This window comes from Lagenorhynchus albirostris, chromosome 2 (assembly GCF_949774975.1).
Source record: "Lagenorhynchus albirostris chromosome 2, mLagAlb1.1, whole genome shotgun sequence".
Taxonomy (NCBI): domain Eukaryota; kingdom Metazoa; phylum Chordata; class Mammalia; order Artiodactyla; family Delphinidae; genus Lagenorhynchus; species Lagenorhynchus albirostris.
The window spans coordinates 154,394,358-154,412,829 of record NC_083096.1 but is presented as its reverse complement, the minus strand read 5'-3'; the positions used below and the strand labels follow the sequence as shown (position 1 = coordinate 154,412,829).

The 18,472-nt window shown below is 49.9% G+C and overlaps 1 protein-coding gene and 1 non-coding gene across 12 annotated transcripts; both read right to left on the bottom strand.

Moving 5' to 3' along the window:
• Positions 1-1,056: 1,056 nt before the first annotated feature.
• Positions 1,057-16,255, bottom strand: PABPC4 (poly(A) binding protein cytoplasmic 4). 11 transcript variants are annotated; one of them, XM_060140465.1, is made up of 16 exons: positions 15,086-16,246; positions 12,121-12,314; positions 11,278-11,393; positions 9,890-10,029; positions 9,435-9,529; positions 8,635-8,772; positions 7,927-8,022; positions 5,933-6,205; positions 5,492-5,579; positions 4,946-5,065; positions 4,357-4,443; positions 4,135-4,262; positions 2,911-3,004; positions 2,666-2,796; positions 2,343-2,402; positions 1,057-1,240 (listed from the first exon to the last, which is right to left on the bottom strand). In XM_060140465.1, the coding sequence occupies exons 1-16, from the start codon at positions 15,276-15,278 to the stop codon at positions 1,223-1,225; spliced, it is 1,971 nt and encodes a 656-aa protein (XP_059996448.1). In that variant the 5' UTR covers positions 15,279-16,246; the 3' UTR covers positions 1,057-1,222. The 11 variants fall into 11 exon arrangements, 9 of the variants coding, with proteins under 9 accessions (XP_059996448.1, XP_059996450.1, XP_059996447.1 ...); XM_060140467.1 differs by having other exon boundaries at positions 2,300-2,402; positions 4,994-5,065; positions 15,086-16,244; XM_060140464.1 differs by having other exon boundaries at positions 2,300-2,402; positions 15,086-16,243.
• Positions 7,522-7,656, bottom strand: LOC132516603 (small nucleolar RNA SNORA55). Its single transcript, XR_009539422.1, has one exon. It is a non-coding gene; the product is annotated as a small nucleolar RNA SNORA55 (small nucleolar RNA).
• Positions 16,256-18,472: the final 2,217 nt, after the last annotated feature.

Sequence of the window (18,472 nt, the reverse complement as noted above, 5' to 3'; positions counted from 1 at the left end):
GTTCAGGACCCATTTGGTGGCAGCCATCTTGCTCCTCGGCTCTTCCGCCGGAAGCCGTTACCTGGGCCCCGCCTACGGCCCCACCCCCTCACCGGCTGGCACGCAGGCTCCCACACTGCTCAGGTCCCAGGAAGCTAGGTTTGGAGGGACAGTCTGACGTTAATAGAAGAAACATACTCGCTTTAACTGCGGACATTAGAAAATACGGGAACCTACATTAGATTGGGCCTTTACATGGGTTAAGGCGAAAGCATACCTTGAGAAAAAGGGGGAACCTGCCAAGAGGCACAAACCAGGGAACATTGCAGGGAAAGGGACCACCTGGGTAAGGCCCTGAGGAAGGACAGCCTGCTAAGTTTCAAGGAAGAAGGGGAAAAAAAAGTGTTGCTGCAGGACAGGGAGAGCAAGTAGAGTAGTTGACCCTGACCAGGTTAAGGTCGCTTCAAGGACTGAAGGAACCACAGAACATTTTGGCCTCCAGCCACTTGGATCTCTGGAAACTTTTCCTACTGCCAGCTGCAGAATCTGAGCAAGTGGACCTGCCTGCAGGATAAACTGACAGTAGGAGATAAGAGGGGACTGGCAAACCCCGAGCAACACAGTCCAAGAAGGGAGAGGCAAGATAGGTTCTGCGTGTCTCACCATGTGTCCTTGGAAAGCACGCCAATGCCACCCTTTACCCGATTTTCCTGTGCCAGACCCAAGCTCTGCTGTGACTGTACTAGACTTCTGCTCCCAATATAAAGGTCCTCCCACAGTAGAACACAGTGGGACAGTTCTGCACACCTTGCTAATCCCAAATAATCTTATAACCATCAGGAAAGGATGGCAAGATATACAGAACTTCACTTGACCCTATTTACATCCAAAAATTACTTGCAGTGAAAACTGGAATTTATACAGAAAACTGTGGTCAGAGAAAAACAGAGGCAGTTTTATGGAGATTTTTTCTTTATTGAGAAACTTAAGACTTGGGTACATCAAATAAAACCAGTTTCTGGGGAGAAAAAATCAAACTCACAATAGAAAAAAAAAGTTAACACTGTTTGGGCCATATCAGAACCCAGAGAATATATTCTTTTAATTGAAAAATTCTAGGTGCTTCATAATTGACCTTTTGATACAAAATGACCTATTAAATTTGCAATTTGTGGTTCTTGGTGTTGAGGTCCATAGGACAAGCTAGGACGTCTTCAAACCTTGAGCTGAATTCCATGAGGGTTTATTTGGCTTTTGAATCCTGAAAAGAAAAGCACCGACACTATGAATACAAAATCAAAAAAACCTCAGAGACGCACGGAAATCTCTGATGTAAGTACTGTAGAGCAGGGTCTCAGCCTTGGTGCCCACTGACATTCTGGCCCAGATAATTCTTCCGTGGGGGCTGTCCTGTGTATTGCAGGACGTTTAGCTGCATCCCTGGCCTCTTCCCAACTAGATACCAGTAATATTCCCAGTTGTGACAACCAAAAATGTTTCCAGATATTGGCAAATGTCCTCTGAGAAGGCACCCCTGGTTAAGAACCAGTGCCTTCGAGGGTACTTGTATGTAAAGCCCCAACCTTGACCCTTCCTGGCCATCCTTGCTTAAACTCAAAATGACAGGGCTCAGGCCCTTGACAAGGGGCTATGACTATGCCAAGTCAAGCCCTACCAACACACGAGCTCTGGCCCTTACCATGTGCTCTTTGCCCTTGCCTCTGCCCATGTTCATTTGGTCCTCTCTTTTCTCCATCTGGAGGCAACCACCAGTCCTCGTCAGAGGTCCTAGTTAAGCTTCACTGCCCCAAGTCCCTGCAGACAGAGGCCCTGGCCCCCAAATGCAGAAGTCGATGGGAACACACCTTGTAACTGTAGCCAGGTGTGTCTGTCTCTCTCACTCTGACACCAAGGCCTCTGCCCGCTGTGTTTCCAGAGCTAAACTGTGGATGCCACACAACTGACCTCACAACCTCAAGCCAAACTAGGGAGATGTTCATAGAAATGAGGCTGTGGGATCGGATTATGACAATGCCTCATATATCCACCATTATTCGAGACAAACAAGGTGATTCTTGAGAAAGATCTAACCAGGTGCTCTTTATGGAGAAAACTGTTGTTTGTGTCTTCTAATTTACCACCAGGACTCTCTTTTTTCCATATTAACTCATCCAGGTGACAGAAAAAACCCAGGTGACAGCCTGCCCAAGTTACCAGGTTAAGGGATAGAAACATGGCTCTACATATACACTGGCCCTAATCTTTCAGGGAGATGGGTCAAGAGTCATAACCATTGCAGAAAATAAAGAGCCAAACATACGGTTTGTCCTTGTCTAAGAGGTAGCAGCAGCAACAGCGCCCACCTTCTGGGCAGCTTCTTTCTTGGCATGATGAGCCTGTAGGACCGCCACAGCTTCATCCACCTGTGAGAAGCTCCAGGTGGTCAGTGACACCTGAGGAGAGCCCCTCCGCCCCTCCCTGGCGCCCAGGCCCAGCGGTGGCCTCTCCTGGTGCTGACCGCTTTCCCAGATACCCACGCGCCAGCAGCCCTCAGGTCACAGGCGAGGCACGAGGAGGTCACAGGGGCAGCAGACACTTCTCTCTGCCGCCCCTGGGCGCCCAAGGCCACCCCCTGCCCTCCTGAGCCGAGTGAGCGGAAGCCGCGGGGGTCTGGGAACCTGCTCACCTTGGAGCGGAGAGACTCGGGGGACTCCAGCATGTGCAGCAGCTCCGAGTTGTCAATCTCCAGCAGCATCCCCGTGATCTTCCCAGCCAGGTTTGAGTGCATCGTCTGGATGAGCGGGAACAAACGTTCACCTGTGGGAAGGTATTCCGTGAAAAACCCAGTGGCATCCCAGTAGAGAAGGGACGCTGGTGTCCAGGTCAGTAGCAGCTCTGGCCCCCTCTTCTGCAAGCACGTGGGTCACTCACCCAGCATCTGTTTCTGTTCCTGCGGGGGTGCTGCGGCCAGCATGGAGGCGGTCAGCGGCTCCTGCCCCTGCACGTGGACCGCAGGCTGGGGTGCCTGGGAACCAGGAGAGGCAGTGGATTAGCACCCGGGTAAGTACAGTGACAGTGGTCATGTGCACAACCACTCGAGTCTACTGAGTTAAAGAGGAGAAGGAGGTAGTTGTCTTTGCTGTCAGGGAACTGACTGCAGTCTTGGGGATTCAGGGAGAGGAACAGAGTGGTGTGAGCAAAAACCACAACCAACCACAGCTAAAATGCCACGTGCTATTCGAAGAGAAGGGAAATGACTAAGAAAAGCCTACAATGCTACACAATCATTTACCAAATGATTTTACTTTACTCAAGGCTGCCCAAGACATCGAAGCCTTGTTAATAAATAAGGTACCATGAACATTTGTATGTGTAGCCCTTTCCTGAACGTTAGTTTTCCTTTAGGGTGAATTCCCAGTAGAGGCTGGGTCGAAGGACATGAATAGGAAAATGCTTATAATTTCATCCTGTATCACTTTCACTGAACCGCATGTTTTTATTGTATTAAATGCTAAAGACCGTCAATACCAGTCACAGTGCTAAAAGTAGGGTCTTATAGGCAAAAATATTTCTCATAGTGCCAAGTTCTGGGAAATTTCCAACTCAGAGCACAGAGCAGGAGGAAGCAAGGCCCAGCACAGCTCCTCCAAGCAAACTGCAGAGTTCTGCCACAAGCTCGCTGCTTGGCCTGCCTGAGAGGCACAACTCTATAGAGATAGCAGCTCCAGCTTAGAGAACCTGTGATCCAGGTCCAATTCCTCCACCCAGCCTAATACCTCTGAAGATGAACCTTTCATCTAAGATGTTCTTTGCCACCCAGTCACCTGGAGAGCAGCTAAGGATCAATTCGACCACTGGATGTGAAAGTGAAATGGAAGCTTCAAAGAGCCGAGAGAGCCCGTGCACGCGGTGAGGAGAGCAGGAAGCACAGCTGCCTCCTCGGGGGCATTGCTGAGCCAACCATTATCAGAAGAACACTTGCAAGCCCCTTCTCTCCCACTAGAGAGTCCCCCAAGGGCAGGGTCACCACACGGGACACGGCTCCCTGACACAGAGCAGGCATTTAATACCTGTTGAGGGAATCCAAGCAAGGCAGCTTTTGAATCATGTGGAAGCAGGGGGGACCCTTCTAGGGTTCTGTTAGATGGACCTCACCTGCAGGGGCTGGATGGCGGGGTGAGGGCTGCGGACACTGGAGGCGTATTTGTAAGGTGCAACAGCCCGAGGAGCAGCGGCGGCAACAGCAGCACGAGGCGCTAGGCTCTGCACAGCTGTGGGAACACCTTAGGAAAAGGACAAGTAAAATTAAAGCCCATCGGTCTGGGCAAAGACCCGTCAAATCCCATCTTTCCCCATTCTGTGTGCATCCAATACCACCTCCAGACTGGCAGCTGTCAGTCAGCCCTTGCTGGGCGGCACCAGCCCCACCAAAGTCCATAGCCAAGCGGTCCGGGCACTCAGACCCTACAACAGACCAGCAAATGCACATCAGTGTTGGCAGCAGATGTCCAACTGGCCACGTCCCACGGAAGGAGCAATTCCAAAGCATGTTCATACAGCACACATCACACATGGGGCCACTACCGCTACTTTCGAGGAAGAGCCAACAGAAAACATACAACTCTTGCCACCTCTTGGAACACAGGACATAATCTGCAAAGAAGTCCCTTGAATCTCCCAACCCCACCCAAAGAACAGGCTGCCTCTGTCGTCATTCAGCTAACAAATTTCTACAATTAACCTTGTTCACGTGAGTCACCGATGAGGCAAAGAATCTTAAAAGGAACCAACACTCAGAACTCATACTGTTTCCCTGCTCCTTAAGTACCCACCTAAGCACACAGCTAAGAGTAAAGAACCAGGACCGGACAACACGGTGAGCCCAACGAACTGACCAACCCTGAGCAGAGCCTAGTCGTCCTGACTCCCTCCTCCCCGGGCCACACTTCAAGGCCAGTTTGCTCACCGACTCTCTGAGCGGTAGTAGGGAGGCCACGAGAGGCCGGAGCATTACCAGTTGGAGCCAGATGGCGAAGAGCTGGACGAGGCCCAGACTGGCGTATAGCACTTGGCATTCCTTGGAAGCCTGGTGAAGAGACAAAAAATGCACGTCACTCAAAGCGAGAGTGGCTTGGACATATACACACTACCAAACGTAAAATAGATAGCTAGTGGGAAGCAGCCACATAGCACAGGGAGATCAGCTCGGTGGTTTGTGACCACCTAGAGGGGTGGGATTGGGGGGGGAGGGAGGGAGACGCAAAAGGGAAGAGATATGGGAACATATGTATATGTATAACTGATTCACATTGTTATAAAGCAGAAACTAACACACCACTGTAAAGCAATTATACCCCAATAAAGATGTAAAAATAAATTAATTAATTTTAAAAAAATGCACGTCACTGATGAACAACACAGCCGAACCTAGGCTGTGCCTCAGAGGGGGCAGGGAGGGGAGGCCAGGACAGGTACATCCTGGGTGATCAAATCACTGTTCCCCACCACCTACCTTGAGGTCTCCCACCTTGCTGCCAGCGTGGATTAGGCCTCATCTGTGCTAACTGGTTAGGTGTGTAATATGGAGGTCTTCCCTGAGCCTGTAAGAAAGAGCAGCCAAGCCCTTTTATTTAAGGACCTGAAGCCACACTAGAGAAGTAGCTCATCTCACCTCATCTCACTACCAGGCCCTAGGCTAATTATTCAGGACAGAGGCGCTCTCTACTCAAGAGCTTGGGGGAGGGACAGCCAGTTAACAGGGACTCTTTTACTTTACCCCTGTCACTGTGTGTGCACAACCACGAGTTAAGTCCTTCCTTGTTTTATTTGAAGGATCTTTACTGTGACATTCTAGAATTCCAATATCCAAAAATCCCTCCCCAACCACTGCGGACCATAGGAGCAGCTATCAGCAGGCAGGTTCCAAGGAGACATGAGCATACTGCATACCCACCTGTGGGACTGCTGGCACAAAGTAGCCCCCAGCTGCAGGCTGGAACTGATTTAAGATGGCATTGGCGGGGAGCGCTCTCATCCCGGCCACCCGCTGCATATACTGGTTGGTCAGGTGAGCCTTTCTCTCTTCTTTTCTCTGGGCCAGGGCAACATACAGTGGCTTGGAACCCACGATGCGTCCGTTCATCTCCGTGACTGCTTTGGTTGCCTCTTCAGGGGATGAGAAGCAGACAAACCCAAACCCTTTGCTTCTCCCATCCTCCAGCATCACCTACAAAATGAGACCAGCCACTTAGCACAAAGATGTCTGTGTGTTAAAACCTGGGTTCCACTCCAAGAGTTACCAGGTCTAGGTCAAGGCTTCACAGTCCAGTCCCACGATGGACCCCAGACCAACTTGAGTCACCAACTGAATCACAAAGTCTAAAGGGAGAAACTAAGCTTTTTCCTTTTTAGATCCCCAGGTGACTCAAGTTCCCAAATACTGTGATATGGCTAATGGTTGAACCAGGAACCCAAAGATGTTTCCTCGTACCTAGAAGCATAGCTATCTCTGGGAACTCACAGAGATCTGGACATTAGCATCAAGCATCTTATTTGTAAAACTCATCTGCCCAAGACCTTGGTGAACAAAACTTAGTAAGCTCTTAGCAAGGTTAGGACATGCTTTTGAAATACATGTGGGCAGGAGTCATAAAATCAATGACTGCCACCATTAATTCAATGAGAATAAACACAGCAGAACTACAACCAGCCAGGAGACAAGCAGCTGGATTCTAGTCTCACTCTGTAATCTCTACATTTCACTCATGTCTTAGCTCACCGCCTGGTGAGCCTCCTGAAGAGGAGGACATGGGAGTAAAGATGTGTATCAACCCAACACCTGTCTACCAACGAGGTGGACCAGTAAGGTGTGTGAAAGTAATGTGACACCTTGATCTCGGGCATGGTGCCGGGAAACTTCAAGATACAGTTCTTTTGTTCTCTTCTTGCAAATGCCATCTTGACTCCTGTGCTGGTCCGCTAAGAGAGACTATCATTCCTTGCGCTGCTGGAGGCCCGTCACGGGGGTGATAGGAGGGAGGGGGTGAGGAACTGAGGAAATTCCTGGGGGTGGCTTCTGGCCAATGCCCTGCGACCACTGATAATGCTCCTGGGTTGTGAGTGACAAGCTAAGGGCCAGGGCAGGGTCACCAAGTCTTTACCGGCCCGCTGGCCTCCTTTCTCATCCCCTGGAGGACTCTGTGACATCTGCCTCACCTCTGTGGAGCAGGCATAGAGTCTGCAACAGGCTATGCCCCAAAACTTTCCGATGCCATCAGTGCCCACCACACACCCAAAGCACCAAGGACACACAATACAACATCTTCGCCTAACCAGCATTCTCTTCTCACCCTTATCTTCACAAGGGGGTTTGTACTTACTCCCCCAGCTAACTCGGTTGCTACCATTATCAAAGAAAATCAAGCAGATGATGCACGCTGCAAAACACGGAGAAACAAACTTTCCACTCCCTCTCCTTTAGGACACCAGATGGAAGTTCCCAACCCCAGCTCCAAAATCCTCACACACCTTCGTTCAAGGAATACGTGTGGCAGAGTTGTAGAGACAGGCCTCAAGACAAGTGAAAGACAACCCGTCTGGATTTCCCCTGCTCATGCTGTGGCACCATCTGTCCCCACACCAGCACAAAGCAGCAAAGAATGGGAAAGATTCAGGTGCTCTTGGGGGGCTGGCAGGGAGGCACTGAGTCAGATGCATCTCCACATCCCAGTACTTGGGAGACAGTGCAATGTTAACCTAACGAAATGTCATTTTCCAGAGCATATACTCAGATGGGTAACCGAATGCCAGGAGGAATTTGCTAGATGAATGTGGTAGCTACTCTCAGAAATGAAAATTTAGATCCTATTCCTTCAATGAAACAAATGCAATAAACCTCTGCAAGTTTACAACTTCTGCTTTCAATCCCTACATCTCAGTATAAAATACCTTAGCACTGGTGATTGATCCAAAAGGAGAAAACTCTTTCCTTAACTTTTCATCATCAATGGTGTCATCCAAGTTCTTAATGTAGAGGTTCACCCCCTGAAACAGAAAGGTCTGTTAATTGCACTTCTATACCTCACACATTTCCTAAGACAGTGGTTCTCAAAATATGGGCTCCAGACATGCAATAGCAGTATCTCTGGGTACTTGTCAGAAATGTAAATTCTCAGGCCAGAACCCACACCTAATGAATCAGAAGCTGTGGGACCCAGCAATCTGTTTTCATAAGCCCTGCAGGGGATCCTGATGCAAGCTCAAGGCTGAGAATCTACTGCTGAAGACTCTGACAGGACCATCGATACAGTCCCAGCCTTTCTCACAGCTGGTCTGGCTGACCACTGACCTAGCAGGGCTTTCCTTACACCGTTCCAAACAAAGTGGTATGATTTAAGTAAACAGAACGCACATGACTAAGAACAACAGGCTGAGGCTTCCAGAATAGAGTCCCTAAATGAATAAATTATCTTCATCCTTGTTCCAGAACCGCTGCTGTATCTGGTAGGTACATCCTGTTAAACCTGATGATCTTGAGAGAAATGAGAAGAGGAGACTCATGGTCCCCAAAAAGAAAGCCTGCCAAACTAAGGATGCTTTTGCCAACATCTCGTGGTACAGCCCCTGCTGGTAGGCTGGGCTGAGACCACCTCTTACCTGATACCGACTAATTCTCTCTTGTTTCAGCTGTTCAAATTTTCGTTTTAACTCGGCCTGCCGTTCCACTTTCTTCTGTGCACGGCCGACGAAAATGACTTTCCCACTGATTTCTTTTCCATTCATCTCCTCCACGGCCTGAAGAGGAAATACATGATTTTAAATCAAGATGCAGAGGCAGGGGCCTTGCTCTGGAGGTCTGTTAAGTCCCACCAAATATTCTGAGAGAAAAGTCGTCCCTACAGGGCTAAAAATTAATTTCACTCTGAAGTCAGCTAAGCCAATCCAAACTTCCTCATCAGTAAAATGGGGTTAATATTTAAATGGGTCACTGGTCCAGATAATTCAGTGAAAAAACTGTACAGCTGTATAAATACAAGCATGGTAGACACGAGCCTAGGTTGATAATCTGGCTGCCACTAAACTCCTCAGGTTCTTTCAGGGTATTGAGTGATACATGTTGAGGGCCTAGCACAATGGTTCTCCCGGAAGCGGCTACTGTTCTTTTATCAGATCAGCAACTCGGGGCCCTTGGTTCCCTCACCTATGAATGGGAACAAATGCCTGCCCTACTCTTTCAACCTACAGGACTGAACAGCTGAGGTGATGGGCACATGTCAAGTGCTTTGAAAACAGTTATGTGAAATCCCTCAGGAAGACAATTCCAGAGCACAGTGACCATGCATCACTACTAGGTACTCAGACAATTACAACTCAGCTCTACCATGTGCTGGCAAGGCCCTGCCCACACACTAGGGCCACTCCCTACAAATCCTCCCCGACCCTCATGGTGCTCTCACCTTATTGGCATCCTCGTGTTTTTCATAACTCACAAAGCCAAAGCCTTTGGATTTCCCACTGGGATCTCTCATCACCTTGACACTTAGAGTCTTACCTGTTACCAAAGACAGAACTATTAGTAACAGCATCTCTATCACAGCTCAAGGAGAGAAGGCTTCTCTAGGAGCCCACTTGAAGCAAGCTCCGGCTGAGCCCAGATGGACTCTAAGAAAGAGGCATCACGCCTGGCCTTCTACTTCTGACCAAGCTGCTGAGATGGCCTTGGGGATGGGACAAAGTAGGATGAAGCCAAGAGCCGAGGCCTGGAGTCTATTCCTATCTACCCTGTGGCCTCTGTCATACAAGGCATTTTACTTCTGGGTCTAGGTGGGCTCATCTGTTAAGTAAAAATAGATGAATTCCAGGTCTGGTGGACTGTGAAAGGGGACACGTGGGACAAAGGACCCTGACTTACCAAACTGGCTGAATAGCTCTTTCAGACTCTCATCATCCACCTCTTCCCCAAAGTTTTTGATATAAACATTGGTGAATTCCTTAGCTTTGGCTCCAAGCTCAGCTTCCCGCTCTTTTCGAGACTTGAATCTGCCCACAAACCTAAAAAGAAATCGTGAAAAACAGTGATCACTCAGAGGAACAAAACATGATTTCCAGGGGCCCGAAGGAACGCAGGTTAAAGGCTGACAGGAGAGGTTAAAACACACGAGTTCCCATCCAACCACCAAGAGAGCAAGCTCAGAGACGTCCCAACTCCCCAGCAGAAAGAGAAAGAGGCAGGACTGTCCTACAAGGACCAGCCCCAGGGCTCCTGGCTCAGGCCAGGGCTCCTCCTACCACATCACACTGCCTTCGTGAAGAAACCTGATGACCATGTTTTTAAAACGTTCATTTCTGTGCATCTATGTAAATGCATAGAAAAGGTCTGGAAGGATACAAACCAAACTGTTAACAGTGGTTAATCCTAGGAGTGAGACTGTTGGAGTGAACTAAGAGGTAGCCTTTGCTTTTTTTACTTTATTTGTTTTGGTGCTGTTTACACTTAATAGGGAAAGGTATCCATACATGAAAAATCTTGAGGCTTTTTTCCAGTGATACCTTTAGAAGACCTGACCACTGGGCACATGCACATCATTAACACAAGCCATCCCCTGGTCTGTTCAGTAACACAAAGGACAGAAATGACTCTTGCTTGTCATAACCAAGATTTATTGTCCCTTCTCTCCCGGCATGGCTTAACTAAGATCCCCATCTCTCCATTCTGAAATAACCACACCAAAGCAACAAGGTCTATTATGAACAGTCTTCTGCAATGGGATAAGACTTTTCATTGTAACCAAATTAATTAGTGCTGTGGAGCCAGCCTTGTATTTGAAGACCACTGAGTCATAAGCTAGCCACGTGGAGGGGACAATTTGCATCAACCCCTAGCGAGTGACCCCACGGAAAGACCTGAATCACAGAAGGCCAAGGTCACATGACTAGTACACAGCTCCTGGTCAGTCCAGGGCCCTCTCCACTCTGCTGCTGGCCAAGACCCCTGCTCAGAGTGGGCTTAAGAGCTGCCTTCCAGCCAGCCCCTGTTGCCGACGCTCACAAAACCCACAGACGGATGCTTTTAAGGGAGAGGCGGCAGGCCAGCCATGGCTTGGGCAGAAAGCCCACCTTGGCGAGTCAAAAGGGCTGCCACGGCTCGGGCAGGGAGACTCACCAGCCCTGGAGTGGAGAGGTAGGAGCAGGCCACACTTGGGCCGAGAACCAGTAGCCGCCTTGTGTGTGCCAGTTAATACCGAGGTGGGGCCACGGCTGGCTCATGCGACGGCTGTTGCTCCGGACTGGGACACTCACACTTTGCGGTCATTGAGGAGCATGCCATTCATCTTCTCGATAGCCTTGTCGGCAGCCTCCTGGGTCTCGAAGTGGACAAAGGCATAACCCTTAGAGCCGTTCTCATCACACACCACCTGTCAAAGACAAGGCGGGCCACTTCAGCGCCACTGCCCAGCTGCAGAGGCTCGAGAGCCGTGTGGGCTCCTGGGTCTGAGAGGCCTCTAGCCCATCCATGTTCAAAAGGCAGGAGACTACAGCAGGTACCCAATAATGTTCCATTTAAAAATGGTAGCCACCATTAAGCTCCTTCTATTCCAAATGTTTTCTTACTTCATTAAAAAAAAAATATTAAGATCTGGGTGCAAAACCACAGGGCTACAGAATGACGAACCACTTTCCAAGCCCACAACAGAATTTCAGTCTAGTGTGGAGCCAGACATGTAAACCACCACCACACGAGCTGTACAAAATGCTCCACATAAACAGGTGCGTGGAGAAGGAAGAGGGTGAATTCATGCTTCTAACATGACTAAGTACAGCTTCCTGGAGACCAGAGGCATTGCTCTGGTACTTTCCAGCCCCCCACTCCCCAGGAGAAACCTTTTGATGCCTTCCAAAGCTAGAAAACAGGAAGGATATTTCAGGCAGAGGGAAGAATAAACAAAGACACGAAAGCGCCTGCTGGTTTATGCTGGGCTGTGGCACCGACGTTTGCTGCAGTGAACTTTTAGACTTCAGAGCCATTTCCAGCATTTTGGAAATTATCATACCCGGTCACCCAATTCCAAGCAATTCCCCATCTGGTATTTGTTGTCATGATTCTGTTAATTATTCTGCTGAAATCATTTAATCAGTGTTTACCTTGCAGGACAGAATGTTTCCAAATGCCGAAAAAGTATCATAAAGTGCCTTGTTATCTATAGATTTGTCCAGGTTCTTGATGAAGACATTTCCCACGCCAGATTTTCGCAAAGAGGGATCCCTCTGAGACCACATGATACGGATTGGCTTTCCCTTAATCACATCAAAGTTCATGGTATCCAAGGCCCGCTCAGCTGCAAGAGAGAAACGTATTTCAGTCAAGGATATAAAACGTTACCTGCCACCATCCCAGGAACAGATAACTCCAGAACTTTCAAGGTAAGCACTCTGATGAAATTCAACTCTATCAAAATTAAAGGACATCAGATTCCTCTAGGCTGCAGTGCCACTGAGGCTAGGTTCTAGCTAATCGTCCTCCTTCATGGCAGAAGTCTCAACCCCTCTGGGGTAAGGAGGTTATGCAAGATAATCTAAATGGGTTTATAGCACCAGGATCAAATAACACCTCACATTTGACTAAGCTTTATCATTTATAAACGACTTTGCAGCCTACTGCCCACCAGGATGAAAGTGGAAGAGGTGAAATGATCCCTCTTATAAAATGGACAAACTCATGTTCAGGATGGCTAAACGGTATAGCTAACTACTGACTAAGAAACTAATGGCGGACTTTCTGATTATTTTTCAGTAAGGTATTGCATCAGCATTATCAACTAGCTGTCACTTAGTTTACAACCTGTCTATGAGACAATGACTAAAAAAACCTGTGAGCGTTCGATTGGGGAAAATGTGCTATCTCCAAATTCAGCCCAGTTTCTTATATTTTCAATTTCTGAGAACAGAAATTGATTCTGACAAAAAAGCCTCAATCATCAAAATGATGGCCACACATGGAAATGTTCTTTGTATCATCAGGACAAGAAGGATGAAACTGCAACCCCTTTGTGCCTAAGTTGACAGTGGAGGCAGGCCCTGCACCTAGTGGTTTCTAGGCTACCTAGAAGTCTTCATCTGCGTTCTACGGAATTCCAGGACTTTCAAATGCCCTGGTGGCCAACAAAGTTCTCAACCCAGTGCTTGGGGACGGACGCTTCCTTAGCTTCCCAACCCAATCCATGTATACACCACGGAGACCATTTAAAGAACCAGAGGCCAAAATAACCCCTACCTGTCAGCAGAACACTTCTCTTTACTGGCAGTAAAAAGGACCCAGACCCACTTCCCCTGACTTATGCACCGACATCTCCCAGAATCTCCTCCTTCATGAAGGGATGGGGGTAGAGGGTGTTTCTCCCGCCTCAAGGCACCGTCTCACTTAAAACAGGGACACAATCCCTAACTCTGCCCCTCCACAGGCTCAGCTGTCCAGTCAGCCAGCAAGGTATCTCCTTTGCCCTATTTCCAACCATCTTTCCCACTTTCCTCAGGTGGGCTGGCTCAGCGTGAGAGGGGAGGAGATCAGGGAAAGTGGGGACGGCAGATCCAAGTCAGTGCAAGTCCGGGACAGAAAGAAGGGCTCGCTTGTGAGGACTCTGCGATCCACAGCCTGGGACCCCTAACTGTGTTGCGTGAATTAGCAGCCCATTTCAACACAGCTCCTGTCTATTTCCGGAGAGGGCTGCACAAGGCAACTCGGCTTCGTCTGACAAATCTGGCTGCGCTTATTTATAGCAGGGAGAGGTCCTGCAGAGGTATGTGTTGGCAGACACACTAACCAATGGCTTCTGCTACTATCTCTAAGTGACAGGACTTTTGCTCAGAAGAGTCAAGGAGGCAGACAACAGCCAATGTGCCCACCACTCCCCCCTTAAAAGGCCACACTCAGCTACCTTCTTTGTGCCCTGCGGCCAGAGCACACTGAACTGACAGTAGCAGTGCCTTGTGTCTCTCAACAAGTCCAATTCTCTGGTCTCAGCTGCATCCTGGGCAAGTGACATTCTCTGTGCTTCACGGACAGTGAACAAAGTGGTGACAAAAATAGGGACCCGGAGATCCCTGGCCACAGCATGGCTTGCTTCTCCCAGTAACGGTCTCTACAGTTGTGCCCTTTTATTCTGGAGTCACGCGCAGCCCCTGATTAGGTTTCTTCTGGCCTCACTCGGGCCAGGCCTGCAGCATACCTCTCCACGCTCCAGGCTACGGCCCCAGTCAGGGCTGGCAGAGCACTGCACCCACAGTCCCAGCCTAGCCTCCCACCTTTTGCAGCTGCTTTTCTCCCTCAGAAGTCCTATTTTCTTCAGATGGGATGAAGTAAAAGGGTTTTGTCAAGTATAAAGCACTGTGCACAGGTTGAGGCCATAATCCCCACCAGCCTAGCGGATTTCCAAGAGGCGCTTCCCCAGACTACCTGCGTACCACGCTCCACAGCCCAGGGCTTGTCCAGAGAAAGAACTCCTCCGCCCCGGTGGCAAGCACGCAGAGGAGGGAGCTGGCCCAGCACCACACACTCTCTGGTGGTGCTAACACAAGTGCCTGCTCAAGTTCAACACACAACATTGTTCCCCCACTTTCCACCTGCCCGGAAAAACCCCTCACCAGCACAAAGTCAAAGACTCTCAGCCCAGGGTACAGTAAGGGGAGGGGCAACAGCTCTGCCTAGGTAACATTTTTTAAGTAATTGTGTTTCAATCATCCTGTCCCTTCCGCACGCCTGTGAGGGGCCCGAACACCTGGCCACTGACCAGGCAAGGCTCACAGAGCAAACCGCCCACATACGGAATGACAGCGACTTCCTTCTGGTCCTGTTTTACAGCCTCCTTGGGCTCCACCAGCACCCATCAGCCCAAGGTCACCCGGTTAGCAAGTGTTGTGGAAGCAAGACTGAAACTCTGGTCGTCTGATGCCAGGATCCCGCGTTCTCAACTCCCATGGCCCGTCCCCGACTAGGGCTTCTGTGGCAACGTGCTGTCGCGATGCCCTCTCCACGGGGGTGGGGACCTGCCCGGAGAAGGAATCTTAGGGTCCCCAAAGAGCCCACGGACTTGTGGCCACCGCTTATACTCACCGTCAGCCGGCTGCTGGAAGTTGACATAGGCATAACCCAGGGAGCGGCGGGTGATCATGTCGCGGCAGACCCGGATGGACAGCACAGGCCCCGCAGGACTGAACTTTTCATACAGCATGGCCTCGGTGACGTCCGAGTGCAGGTCACCCACGTACAGGGAGGCCATGGGGTAGCTGCTGGCCGCAGCGTTCATCTCCCCAGCCCCCAGCACCCCGAGCCCCGCCAGGAGGACTTCTTAGGGGGGGCCACACAGGACAAAGGGGGCTCCGCTCCGAGCCGCGGCCCACAGGTGGCAGTGAAGCTCAGAGAAGCTGGAGTCGGCTCCGAGGGCCGGAGAGGAGTGCGGGGACGGCTCGGACGAGACTGCCCACCCGCAGACAAAAGGCTCTCAAAAACAATATGGCCCTCCCTGGGAGTTTGTTAATTTTCAGCTGTTCTGGTCTGGAAGCTCCCAATTTCAAAAAATGAAAACAATGAAAACGGGGACTGTCCTCCAAATTACAAAAATTCTTCCCGAGGCAAGCCAGTGGTGCCCACGGCGGCCTCCGGAACGTGCGTTTCTCTATAAATATAGGCCTCGGGCTCCCGACGGTTTACGATTACAGCAACCCAGGGAAGAGGGAAACCAAATATTTGTCGGTGCCGACTCGGCAAGCCCCGGGCGGCCGGAGCGCGCAGCCGCCTCCCACGCCGGGCCGGCGAAGGGCAGCGCGGACACGTGGAGCGCGGAGGCCGGCGCGCGGGGGTCGAGAGCGGCGGGCGCGGGGCTGCCACGCGGCGCGGCCGAGAGGCGGGCTGAGGCGCGTGGACGCGGGCGCGCGAGCGGCTCACCACCGGACCGACGGACGGGGACCGACGAACGCCCAGGTGCGGCAGCGGCGGCGGCGGCGTCGGGCAGGCCGGAAGCGTGCAAAAGTGACTTCCCCGCGGGTTCTCCGAGGAGGATTCGCTCTTTTTTTTTTCTTTCTTTCTTTTTTTTAAGATTTTAAAGGGTTTTCGGGTTTTTTTTTATCTTTTTCTCTTTTTTTTTCCCTTCAGGCTGCTAGGCCCGAAAGCGGCAGAGGCTGCGGCGACCCGGGGCGGAGAGAGGCGGCCGGGGGAGCCACCGCTCCATTTATACCCGCCCGCCCCGGGCGCTGCTGGTCGAAGGGCGCCTCGCGACCTGGGCGCAGTCGTGCCCGCCCACTCGGCCCGGGGGCCCGAGGCGGGGCGGCCACGCGAGAGGGTCCCGGCACGGCCGCGCGGCGCCACAGCGACCCCTGGCGCGCGGAGGACCGCTCCGCTGGGGCCTCCGCCGGACCCAACGGCCGCTTTCCCTACGAGTGGGTAGAGAGTAAATCACCCGCCCCTCCGGGACTAGAACCCAGGGATAAGGTTACCCACCGGCACGCATCATATTTATAATCGATGTCTTGCCTAACTGTAAAATAAAGATGACATAAGATAAATTATAGTTACATAATAGGTGTTCCGCTATGTAAATGACTGGGCCCAAATAACGGAGAAGACGTTCTGAAGTTTTTAGAATACTGGGACCTAAAGGTAGAATCATTGGGAACACGACAGCTACTAATGCAGTAGTGCCCGTGGGTGACGGGATTCTCTGGAAAGATGAACAAATTTGGGGAAAGCTTCAATAAAACAAAATACAATCATCTTTCTATTTACGAGGTAGTGGTGTTCCTGGAAATTTAGTTGATATTTAAGGGCACAAAATATGTTCTGTTCCCATGTAAAAGGGAGTCAGGGTCTAAGCTCTGATAGTTATGGAAAGATTTTTCATCTGCATGAGGGTCTGGCAGGTTATTTGAAAGTCATGTGGTACATGGGACAAGTCTACTCCATGTGGCCCTGTCCCCGTGCATTGCAAGATATAATAGAGATGGCATCTCTTCTTCCATAAATGCCAGGAACCACCCTCATCATCACTGTGATGACCAAAAATGGAAATTACTAAAAGCACACAGACACTCCCATTGAAAAGCATTGATTTGATTAAATGAATGAAGAAATATTAGTATTATATATTCATTCAAAGAAATGGGCTCACTCTCTGTCAATACCGGATAAAGGTGCTGGGGGATACCATGATGGACAAGGCAGAGGAAGTCCCTCTCTCCCTCATGAAGTTTATATTCTAGTTAGTATATTAAATCAAGAAACATTTAGGGAGCATCTATAGGTAGATCTATAGGTAGATCTATAGGTAGATCCCTATAGGTAGATCCCCTCCTCAGGGAAGACTTCCTAGACCACCCAGTGGTTTAAAGCCTGCCAGCACTGTTCATCCCAGCACAGCGGGTCTGTACTGGATAGATGGTATGATCTGTCAAGAGAAAGAATGAGTCCAGGGTTGGGAAGAGGAAGGAAAAAAAACTTCATGGTGAGGACATGGCAGCAGGTGAGGTCTCTGCAGCTGAGGATTCTGTAGTATAGCAGGAATGTCAGAGCTTTGTTTTCTGGATTCATTCATTTGTCATTCAACAAACTTTATGTGGCATTTCTAAGAGCCAGTCTTGCTCTGTTCCAAGTGCTGGGGAAGATATGCGAGCTAAACATTCATGGACCATCCTGCCCTTATGAAGGAGAGAGATGAAAAGCAAGCAAATATGGGTGTGTATAGAACTTGTGAAAAGGGCTTTGAATCTAGAGACTTTTTGAGTGTAAGAGCAGGGGAAACCCAGCCCCATCCTCCCAGCAGGAGGTCAGTTCCACCTACAAAACCTCTATTTCCTATAAGCAACAATGGCTCTGCCCCTCAGGAAGGAAGACCCTTCCTTGTCCACAGACAGGGTCTTTGAGATCTTGGAGGTTTGGTCCAGGCAAAAGGCAGCACAACTTCGGACCGTTGTCACATCTCTGGGCCTCCTCCATCTGTATGATGGGCTCAGTCAGCCCTTTAAGGAAGAGGGGCCCAGTATCTGCCCACTAGAGGGAAGATATTCTTCCCTTCGTATCCTCCAAGGAAAGCTTCCTGGAGGAGGTAGCAATGAAGCTGGACCTTTAAAAGAAGGTCGTGTTTTGGAAGGTAGAAATGGATGGAGGCAGGGAGATCATTATACAGACAGAAGTACAGAGACGGATAAACCATTTGTTAGCTTAGTAAGTCATTTTACACTCTTGGGGCTTAGTTTCCTCATTGGTAGAATAGATATGATATGAGATAGTATACGTATAACTTTACACAGTGCCAGGCATACAAGAAGTATTTGGTAGACAGTGGATAATATAATACTGTATTATTACAACATGACATTTTCAAGGTTGCTATGAGTAGCCCAATGAGGCTAGAACGTAGGTGTGTGTGTGTGTGTGTGTGTGTGTGTAGTGGGGAGGGAAACTGCAAAACAGAATTGAAATCTTGCAGAGGTCCTTGAATGCCATTCT